The sequence below is a fragment of the Triticum dicoccoides genome, chromosome 6B, assembly GCF_002162155.2.
Source record: "Triticum dicoccoides isolate Atlit2015 ecotype Zavitan chromosome 6B, WEW_v2.0, whole genome shotgun sequence".
Lineage (NCBI taxonomy): Eukaryota > Viridiplantae > Streptophyta > Magnoliopsida > Poales > Poaceae > Triticum > Triticum dicoccoides.
Window position 1 is genome coordinate 377774454 of NC_041391.1, and position 11050 is coordinate 377785503.

At 44.6% G+C, this 11050-nt stretch overlaps 2 protein-coding genes across 3 annotated transcripts; both read right to left on the reverse strand.

The window, feature by feature from the left end:
• Nucleotides 1–5823: 5823 nt before the first annotated feature.
• Nucleotides 5824–7358, reverse strand: LOC119325310 (protein FAR1-RELATED SEQUENCE 5-like). Of its 2 annotated transcripts, XM_037599057.1 has the most exons (4): nucleotides 7243–7358; nucleotides 6947–7140; nucleotides 6264–6869; nucleotides 5824–6153 (listed from the first exon to the last, which is right to left on the reverse strand). In XM_037599057.1, the coding sequence occupies exons 2-4, from the start codon at nucleotides 6976–6978 to the stop codon at nucleotides 6030–6032; spliced, it is 762 nt and encodes a 253-aa protein (XP_037454954.1). In that variant the 5' UTR covers nucleotides 6979–7140; nucleotides 7243–7358; the 3' UTR covers nucleotides 5824–6029. The 2 variants fall into 2 exon arrangements, with proteins under 2 accessions (XP_037454954.1, XP_037454955.1); XM_037599058.1 differs by having other exon boundaries at nucleotides 5824–6157; nucleotides 6947–7312.
• A 176-nt stretch (nucleotides 7359–7534) lies between these two features.
• Nucleotides 7535–10719, reverse strand: LOC119325311 (dynein 11 kDa light chain, flagellar outer arm-like). The gene is made up of 2 exons (XM_037599059.1): nucleotides 10101–10719; nucleotides 7535–7961 (listed from the first exon to the last, which is right to left on the reverse strand). The coding sequence occupies exons 1-2, from the start codon at nucleotides 10560–10562 to the stop codon at nucleotides 7800–7802; spliced, it is 624 nt and encodes a 207-aa protein (XP_037454956.1). The 5' UTR covers nucleotides 10563–10719; the 3' UTR covers nucleotides 7535–7799.
• Between the last annotated feature and the right edge of the window lie 331 nt (nucleotides 10720–11050).

Below are 11050 nucleotides of genomic sequence, written 5' to 3' on the forward strand. Positions count from 1 at the left end.
GATCGTGTGCTAAGCTAACGGAATGGGTCAAGTCAATCACATCATTCTCCTAATGATGTGATCCCATTAATCAAATGACAACTCTTTTGTCCATGGTTAGGAAACTTAACCATCTTTGATTCACGAGCTAGTCAAGTAGAGGCATACTAGTGACACTATGTTTGTCTATGTATTCACACATGTATTATGTTTCCGGTTAATACAATTCTAGCATGAATAATAAACATTTATCATGAAATAAGGAAATAAATAATAACTTTATTATTGCCTCTAGGGCATATTTCCTTCAGACTGAAGGGGCCATCAAGCCCTATCGCGACGGCACAGTGGAACTCTCAATGAAAGCACCACTGTCGGTGTCAAAACTGGCGGATCTCGGGTAGGGGGTCCTGAACTGTGCTTCTAAGGCTAATGGTAACAAGAGGCGGGGGACACGATGTTTACCCAGGTCCGGGCCCTCTCGATGGAGGTAATACCCTACTTCCTACTTGATTGATCTTGATGATATGAGTATTACAAGAGTTGATCTACCACGAGATCGTAGAGGCTAAACCCTAGAAGCTAGCCTATGATTATGATTGTTGTTGTCCTACGGACTAAACCCTCCAGTTTATATAGACACCGGCGGGGGCTAGGGTTACACAAAGTCGGTTACAGAGAAGGAGATCTACATATCCGAATTGCCAAGCTTGCCTTCCAAGCAAAGGAGAGTCCCATCCGGACACGGGATGAAGTCTTCAATCTTGTATCTTCATAGTCCAACAGTCCGGCCAAAGTATATAGTCCGGCTGTCCGAGGACCCCTTAATCCCGGACTCCCTCAATGGCTGCGACTCCATCTTCTCCAGCGTCACCAGATCCGACGCCGCGGCCGCCACCATCTTCTTCGTCTTCTTTGGCATCGCGAACTGGCTGTCTGACGATGCGACCGCGGCGGCCAACGCCTTCACCTTCCACGGTGACCCGATGCTGGGGGCACGGCAGTGGCCGAGATTGGAGAGGAATCAGGGGTGGGGAAGTGGAGTAGTTTGTGGGCAGCTCCGCGGGGCTCCACTCATGAATCTTGGCATGGGCTCGATCTTGGGCCAGCCTCGACCTTGTCTACAGTGAGGGTCGTCAACGGTGGCGGTGTGGGGGTGGGGTTGGGGGCTGCGGCGGATCGAGATCTGAGGGAGGGAGATGGTTGGGGGCGATGGCTGTGGGTGCGTAGGAGCAAAGCTCTAGGGTTCGTGCAAGAGGGGGAGAGGCTGGATGAATGGATCGATGGACGGATGTTTACTGCGGTGGACTGGATGAATGGATCAATGGATGGATGTTTGCCATGTCACTGATCTATGCCACAACAGATTCGAGCAATCATGATTTAGCTTGTGTAATTTTGTTATTTCCTTCTGCTTTCATATATTTTGTACCCTCTTATTTTGAGTAAACATTCAACATATTACCCGCTTATAGTTTATTCAAATGGCCCAATATTTTGCACATGTGTGTATCTTGGGACGACAAACAATGTTGATTTGAGGGTTTTCATTTTCTTTGAACAAAAACCATTTTTCAATTTTCGGAGTGCCAAATCGGGTTTTTTTGTGAAGAACCTGCCATATATTTGCTGAAAAATTGGACAAAATCCATTTTCCAAAATACTAGGTCATATTTAATGTATAATTGACCAAACGGTTGGGTGTCAAAAGATTCTAGCCACCTCTTGTGAAAAAGACAAATTTTCACCGATTCAGCAGGAAGCGGGTCAAATTTGAACTGCAGCTGCCTCATAGTTTTCTCTTTATTTTTTTCAAAACTCATTTCTAGCTACCTAAGTATCTATTTAATCAGAGAAACACCAAAAAGATTCCAAGATTCAGCCACTAGCTAGGAACTGTCATGCCCGCTGTTTTGACCGCATTTTGAAACGGGCTTAAAAAATTCAAAAAAATCAAAAAAAATAGAAAAACTTCGCATTGTCTCATTAAATGTGACCAAGTTACCAGGTAAAATAATAAACTTGTAATACGGCAATTATTTAAAGAATTTGTTCTCAGAAATGAGCCATCAAATATGAAGATGCATGGCTTTTCAACCCAAATGCTCAATCTTATGGCCACATTCATGGCATAGTTTGTTCAAATGATCTCATATTGTGCGCAAGGGTGCATATTGGAATGACAAACAATGTTGCCTAAGGAAGTTTTCATTTTCTTTGGACGGAAATTTCATTTTCCATTTTTCGAGTGCCCAAAATGAGTTTATTTGTAAAGGACCTACCATATATTTGTTTTAAAATTGTACCAAATAAATTTTCTAAAATACCAGGACATATTTAATGCACAGTTGACCAAATGGTTGGGTGTAAAAAGTTTTGATCCACCTCTCGTGAAAAAGACAAATTCTCGCCGATTTAGTTGGAAGCAGGTGAAATTTGAACTGCAGCTGCCTCATAGTTTGCTCTTTATTTTTTCCAAAAATCATTTCTAGGTACATAAGTATATATTTAATCATAGAAACACAAAAAGTTTTTCAAGATTCAACCACTAGCTAGGAACGGTCATGCCCGCCGTTTTGACCGCATTTTGAAACGGGCATAAAAAATTCAAAAAAAATAAAAATTTGAAAAACCTTTGCATTGTGTCATTACATGTTACCAAGTTACCAGAAAAAATTATAAACTTGTAATGCGACGATTATTTTAAAAAAGTGTTCTCAGAAACGAGCTATCAAGTGTGAAGATGCATGGCTTTCAACCCAAATGTTCAATCTTATGGCCACATTCATGGCATAGTTTGTTCAAATGATCTCATATTGTGCACAAGCGTGCATATTGGAATGACAAACAATGTTGCCTAAGGAAGTTTTCATTTTCTTTGGACGGAAATTTCATTTTCCATTTTTCGAGTGCCCAAAATGAGTTCTTTTGTAAAGGACCTACCATATATTTGTTTCAAAATTGTACCAAATCAATTTTCTAAAATACTAGAACATATTTAATGCACAATTGATCAAATGGTTGGGTGTAAAAAGTTTTGATCCACCGCTCGTGAAAAAGACAAATTTCCGCCGATTTAGTTGGAAGCGGGTCAAATTTGAACTGCAGTTGTCTCATAGTTTGCTCTTTATTTCTTCCAAAAATCATTTCTAGGTACATAAGTATCTATTTATTCATAAAAACACAAAAAGTTTTCCAAGATTCAACCACTATCTAGGAACGGTCATGCCCGCCATTTTGACTGCATTTTGAAACGGGCATAAAAAATTCAAAAAAAAAACAAAAAAAATTGGATAACCTTCGCATTGTGTCATTATATGTGGTCAAGTTATGAGCAAAAATTATAAACTTGTAACACGACAATTATTTTAAAAAAGTGTTCTCAAAAACGAGCTATCAAGTGTGTAGATGCATGGCTTTCAACCCGAATGCTCAATCTTATGGCCACATTCATGACATAGTTTGTTCAAATGATATTATATTGTGCATAAGGGTGCATCTTGGAATGGCAAACAATGTTGCCTAAGGAAGTTTTCATTTTCTTTGGACAAAAAATTCATTTTCCATTTTCTGAGTGCCCAAAATGAATTTTTTTGTGAAGGACCTACCATATATTTGTTGCAAAATTGGACCAATTCAATTTTCTAAAATACTAGGACATATTTAATGCACAATTGACAAAAATTTTGGGTGTCAAAAGTTTTGATCCACCTCTCGTGAAAAAGACAAATTTCCGCCGATTCAGTTGGAAGCAGGTCAAATTTGAACTACAGCTGCCTTATAGTTTGCTACTTATTTTTTCCAAAAATTATTTCTAGTTACATAAGTACCTATTTAATCAAAAATACATGGTTTGGTGGCGATACATCGAGGTTTGGACGGTGGCCGAGGGCCCCAACTCTAGAGCGCGTAAACACGCATGCCCGTCGCGTGGTCACCGCGTGACCGTGGCGTTGCCATGCGTTCTGGGTGGCCTAGGCATGTCTAGTGGGTTGGGCACTCCCCAAGTAGGTGCTAGGAAGAAAATTACAACATAAGATTCTCACGAGGAGACCGATCTATGCTCAAACATGAATTAGCAGCCAAGTGTTTGATTAGCGGTACGAGAAATGCACATGTCTAATGGGCGTGAGTTTTGGCTAAGGATGATCAGTTACTAAGAAGACTGTCTTCACAAATTTCCAGCTCAAAAGGAGGAGCCTAGGTGGTACTTGCTTTGCAAAGTACCACACTGGACATAAATACGAATGTTAAAGCTGGGCTTAAAATAATGAATGGATTGAGCTAAAATTTGGTGGAGGATGGTTATTTTGGTAGAGGAAAGCACTGTACAAAATGGATACCATTTGGACATGCCAAAGTAGTACTTCCTTCACAATGCTCTTCGCTGGATAGAAACTTCGGAAAATTAGTGAGAGAAATTAGCTAAATGAAATGAGCTCAAATTTGATGTAGGTAAGTTACATAGGCATATAGAATATGTGGAAAAAATTCAACTTATTAGGATATTGCATAGCTAGTACTTCTTTCACAAAGGTTCTAGGTGGACAAAAACTTTGTAAATTTGCCGAGGAAGATTTACTGGGCAAATGGAGCTGAATTTTGTCATGAGGCAATGATTTGAATAGAAAAGAGTGCCCAAAAATTTTGAGGGCAACCAAGAATATATAAATAGCACTTCCTTCACAATGCTCTTCTCTGGACAGAAACTTCGGAAAATTAGTGAGAGAAATTTGCTAAATGAACTGAGCTCAAATTCGGTGTAGGTAAGTTACATAGGCATATAGAATATGTGGAAAAATTCAACTCATTAGGATATGCATAGCTAGTACTTCTTTCACAAAGGTTCTAGGTGGACAAAAACTTTGGAAATTTGCGAGGAAGATTTACTGAGCAAATGGAGCTGAATTTTGTCATGAGGCAATGATTTTGATAGGAAATAGTGCCCAAAAAATTTGAGGGCAATCAAGAATATAGAAATAGCATTTCCTTCACAAAGTGTTGTTCTGAACAGAATAGAAAAAGAATATTGTTGAATTATTTTTGAACTAGGCAAGGAAGGTTTTTTACATATTTAACAAAGATATGACCCAAAGAATTTATGAGATTTTTTTGGGAATTTTGTGAATGGCAGAAATATAGGTTGCTTCACAACCTAGGGTAAAAATTGACACATGGACATGACACATAGGCAAAACTCATGAGGTGGCGCCTAGTCATAGCAACCCACCACAATTTACAGGGTTATGACCATCTATATTGGTCATGATCAGCTAGAAATAAGGCAGCGAACCAGTGCTATCTGCTTTATGACCATTTCGTGTAAGAAAATTGCGACCTTTCTGACTAAAATGGTCGTTATTGTTCAGCGTTTGGAGCCCCCCAAACAACTTTTGACCAATTGGTCTCAAATGGTCATAGATCTATGACCAATTATTACAGGGTCACTGGCAGAAGGTCACTAGTTGACATACTTCTTATAGTGACCAGCTCAAGAACACCTCACCTCCTGAGGCTTGTTCATCCTTTGTACTAGTTCATCCATAGCCCCTCGAGGCAATCCACCACACCACATTGAAGTAGGGTGTTACATCACCATGATGGCCCGAATCAGTATATATCTCTGTATCTTTGTGTCTCTGTGAGCTCTTCATGCTAGGCTAGGGAGGATCGCGAGTAGGCAGGCTGGGCCGGTTGAGATCTCCATACGCACCCCAGTGTTCGAACCTCTCACGGGTTGCCGGATCCCGAAATCCGACAAAGTCTAGGTGCCCCCGTATCCAGAACGCCGACACACACACACAAGGCTAGCAAGTTAACATCATTTTAAAACCATTTAAATTATCTATATTATTCACATGAATGCAAAAATGCTCAGCTTAATAGCGTGAGGGCATAACAAGCCGGCATGTTCAAAGAAGCCGCACTCACACACAAACTTCGTCATGTCTGCATCAATCGTAACTAAGAAAACAACTTTGCACCAACTGTTCCTTCTTTCAGCATCGACATGGCTCACAATGTGGCTCACAATGTATTTCCTCTGATGTTCAACCTCCTCCGTGACATGAAGACCCAGCCTTGTACAAAGACTCATCAAATTGCTCAACATTGTTTGTGTGTACACCTTGCTTGCATGGCATTCCAAAGGCCAATTCCCCTTCAAGACTACACCTGCCTCCATTTTAGGAAACATAGTTTTGTTAGTGCAAATAATATCAATCAAATAATACCTCCTAGAAATGCAACGAATATAAAATAATTTAAATTAAATATCAACTTACAATTGCAGTGCGTTTTTCTTGATAGCTTTCCTCCGAGTCTCTATCAAATAATATCTTCTCGAATTGCTTAATAAATAGATGCATAGGACATCCCACGGTACATACCCCTTCAACAAATGATTTGCACTTTCACTTCCTCGTGTGCTTGTCATATTTGCACAGAACACACCCATGAAGTACGGTTTGGCCCACTTATGCCTAACCTCATATATTTGTGTTAGGAATGGATGTTTTTGCAAACCGTATTTTGCTAACATTTCAGCCCACCCGTTCTCAAATTCCTCTTTAGTTAAAACATGATGCACCAACATTTGGAAGTCTTTCTTGAACTCCGATTTCTTTCCATAAAGGACACCCAACCTTTCTTTCGCCTTCTTTAACACGTGCCACTTGCACCAACGGTGAGTTGTATTCGGTAGTTCATCAATGATAGCTAGCTCCATTGCGCGGACCTTGTCTGAAACATTATGATGCTGGATCCCTCCCTCTGTTCTGACAATCTCGCAAACCCTAGATGATCCTGACGAACAGTTTGATTGAGCAGGACAAACAGCATGATCCCTTGCCGCCGTCAAGGAACAGACAGGAATCAAACCAGTTGTTGATCTAAAAATAGTGGAAACAAATAGGATTAGTACTAAGTTGGCGATACAAAACTTGCAGAAGGTTTCAAACAAACGAACCTTAGATTTCCGTCCATGTCGACGAACTCCATACCGCAAGGTTTCAAAATGATGGATCTGAAACGATGAGAGACGACCTGGTAGCTTTCTGTTCTGAGGTCCACTATGACGGCCTGGCTGGCTAATGTCGACTATGTTTATGCTGGTCCTACCCCACTTGCTCCGCCAGAACAATTTGTGCCATGTAAAGGGACCTGTTCTGAGATCGGCAGCTATGTAAGAAATCTGGAACAGGTGCTAGAGGATTCGGTGGTGTAGCACACTGGAAACCGGACCGTAACCTCTCCCAACAGCACCTTCATCCGCGCAGTATAAGTTCCACGTATTGCTCCATATTCCAGGCTGTCGCTCATTGGCCCAATCACGAAGCAGTCAGCACACGGAGTGGATAAAGTGTGCCAATGCCGTGCCGCCGTGCACTGAAAGTGCCCTCCGGGGGTCGTGGGTGGTATCGATCCACAGCAAGCCTGGAACCGTTTGCGGAGGCATCGGATTACACGTACACTTACCAAACGTGCGTAACGTTTTTGGTTTCCACCGTAAACAGTTAACGGGGCATTTTGCCCAAAACAAACACCTCCAGTGGAATTACAATGATGGAAGCCCTGGAGCTAGGCTTTGCCGATTTAGGCCTCAATCAAGGCTGGCAGTCCAGGTTACAAGCCTAGGCAGTATGTTAGTACCTCCTAAGGCCAGCCTTGAAAGTCAACAAGTGCTAATACATGGAAGTTATAACAGATTGGTTCAACATATTTTCATTGAGATTATCATACCCTCCTTACCCTTCTGCATGTTAGATGTTCCCATACGGACTACATAGCACCTAGACTACCTAATAAACTGATTCTAGGTCTCACCGCAGATGGCCTAATGGCTCAACAGCAGTTCTGAAGAGAAGAATGTGGACCTTGTCAACAGAGAAGTATAAGAAACCTCCCAATGTGTGAGTAACATAGGAGCCAAAGCTTGTCCCAACAATGCAGTGCCAAGCAGGGCCGTATGACGTGTCAAATTCCTGCAGCAAGCAAATATTTACCTATCAAAATAGTACTTAAGGCTGCACAAAACGGTGCAGCTAAACATATGAAGACTGCTTTGTGACACATCCAGAGTTCCAGACATATCAGACAAATGAAAGAAATGGCCAAGCGAGAACAAAATAAACAAGGGAAAATATATTAAGAAAGTGGGGAATATCAACTTCATACAACATATGTCAAAAATAAATATTGCTAGCTACCATAGCTAGCCAACTTATGTTGTTCTACAAAGGTTTGAACATTTTAAAACTCTTCACAGAAACAACTATGGAGTAGCATTTCTAGTACGAGGGCTAAAAGGTAGTTCTTCCTGTTTTGGGAACAAATGGCAGTCTCACTTCCTTCAGCCTGTTCCGTTCAAATAGTAGTTATATAGTTTGAATTGACATTTTGCTGACTAGCTTCCAATCACCCTTTGCCTCTTCTCTTACAGAACACCTCTTCTACTAGAACGGAGGCGCCCAGTATCCTACATGCTCTCTGTCTGTGGAACAAGACCAGGACTACACAACAATGGGTTACCACCTGACTACCTTTGCACTGGCGTTCCTTGTGCTGCATACCAGATAGCCACTTTGGTGCATTTTTTCTTGCCAACACAACACTGATAAAACTGGGCAAACAGAAGACTTAGGCTTAAACCAGAAACACCCATATACTCAATCCATGCCTCCTAACTTTGTTGCAAGTCTAACCAACTGGCAACTGAACCAACATGTGTAGCACTAATCTCATACATTTAAATTGTGGAACATACAACTCAAAAGAAAAGGTGGAACATAAGCAACAGCACGTCGGAGCATCTCCCATAGATCCCGTATCACTAAAAAAAATTGGCGGAACCCATATAATCTGCCCAACATCCCCTGCATCTAGGGGGAAATGACCCTTCCTGTAAACCTTCCCATAAAAGTGCCACATCAGCGCGCCGTCACCCATGACCACCGTCCGCTGCTGCCACGCCACCTCCAAAAACCACTTTTACTGGGAGTTCTTTTATGGGAACTGTTGGAGATGCACTACGTTTCTAGGTTCCTAAGAGCATCTCTAGCAAATCCGGCGAAAGCTTGCCGGCCCGTAAAAATTCCGGCCGTTTTGCAGGATCTCCATTTTATTGGCCCGAACAGATCCGCTAAACGAAGCCCAGCCTGTAATTTTTTTACAGGTGGCCCGCATATCCATTCCTCCGATGCTATATGTACGGCGCCGGCCAGGCTTTAGGGTTAGCAAACCCTATCCCCTTGGCCGCAATCCGCCCGCCCCGCCGCTAGCCCTCCCCAACTCCGGCGACAAATCCCGCCACATCTCCTCCTTTTTTTTCTTCTCCTCCATGGCCGGTGGTGCTGGTGGGCGTGGCGGCCGTGGCAGGTCGCCTCTGCGCAAGCTCACACTGCATGACGCGGAGGCTGGCTGCTCTAGCCGGCCCGCCGTCGAACCATGGCCCCGAAGCAAGCGTGCGACTATGGCCGGCTCTCCCGGAGCGGCGGGCAGAGCCCTTGGGCCGGCTTCCACGAGCTCCATGACTAACTCTTCCCGCATTTGCAGAGGCGTCGGGAGGCCGATGCGGACATTGTCGCTGCGGAGAAAGCTTTGTCGGCCGGAGAAGAAGGTACGGTGTCATCGACCGTCTCTGACGCCAAGGAGGAGCACGACCTCGCCAACGCGCTCCGCAAGTCCGCCACCAAGCTCTACCTCGGCATCGACCAGTGACCGTCGACTTTTTGTAATTTGTAGCGCGAAGTTTGTATTTCCTATGTATGCACTGTGGTTGTGATGAACTATTTTCTAGCGTGAAGATGTTTCTAAATATGCAGTATGAGATTTACGTGATCAGTTCCGCCGGGGCCTTCACGTTCGTGCAAAATTGTTTTTGTAGCAACCCTAAAACGATTTTGCAGTATCGGATTTTAGCGGATCTGCTAGAGATGTTCTAAATCTGAATCACTTACATATCTACTTCTACTACCACTGCATGACTGCATTTTCTCTGCACGAGGTCCACAACTCCAAACGATTTCAACAATGTGCTCGCGGCACAAGTGCACAAGCATTTCACCCTAGCTACCAAAGAGCAGTAACCGGTTGAAGTTTTTATCACGAGATGGATGCTGTACCTTCTTGAGCGCGAGGGCTAGACGCTTGCCGTCGGCCCGCGGTGTTGCAGAGACAGCATCGTAGGCGAGCCGGATCGCGCGCCGCTGCAGCACCACCGGCATGTCGGCCGCCCGGACCCGCACCGAGACCTTCCTCTCCTCCTTCCCCTTTCCGTCGCCCTCTTTCACTTCCCTCTCCACCAACGCTTTGGCCTCAACGAGGTTCTGGTTCTTAGGGCCCGGCTCCCGCTCCAGTTTCCCGGTCTCCGGGTGAGTGGTAGAAGGAGGGAGGGCGGGCGCGGCGTTGAGCTTGAGCTTGGTGCGGCGGATGGGCGAGCGCTCCCGCTCCAGCTCCAGCTTCGTCTCCGGCTTCGGGTGAGAAGTACGAGGTGGCGGGGCGGGCGCGGCATTGAGCTTGGTGCGGCGGATGAGTGAGCTGAGGTAGTGGCTGCGGCGCTCGAGCTCCTCGGACGCCGGATCCATAACGGCGGCGGTGGGGGAGGGGAAAACTCACCTGCGTCAGTAGTGGCCGCAGCGGCGGGCGAGCATGGCCGCGTTCGGCGGTGATTGTGGTCAAAGCACGGAGCACAGTGCTGCGCTGGCTTTGCGTCGTTTGTTTGGGCTCGGGAGGCGGGGATGGGACGAAAGACTAAGGGCGTGTGGTGTGTTTGGTTGCCCGCATAAGGTTCAACCAGGCCCGCGTGAGAAGGATTCGGTCTGTTTGATAGTCCGCATATATTATTAGGTCTGCATCGCACACTTCTTAAAGCATTTCTGAGACTGGCTCACTGAAAACGCACGAATCGGCAGTTTCTCCAGGGCCAGGCCCGAGCGGTGCACGTGAGCGGGCGCGACTGCACGCGCGCGGCCACGCTCGAGAAGTCGCGTTGCTTCCCGAAGTACCGGCAGTTATTAGCCTCACCGTCCCTCACCGCTCCCTCTCCCCACTCTTCCCCACTCCCCCAACTCTC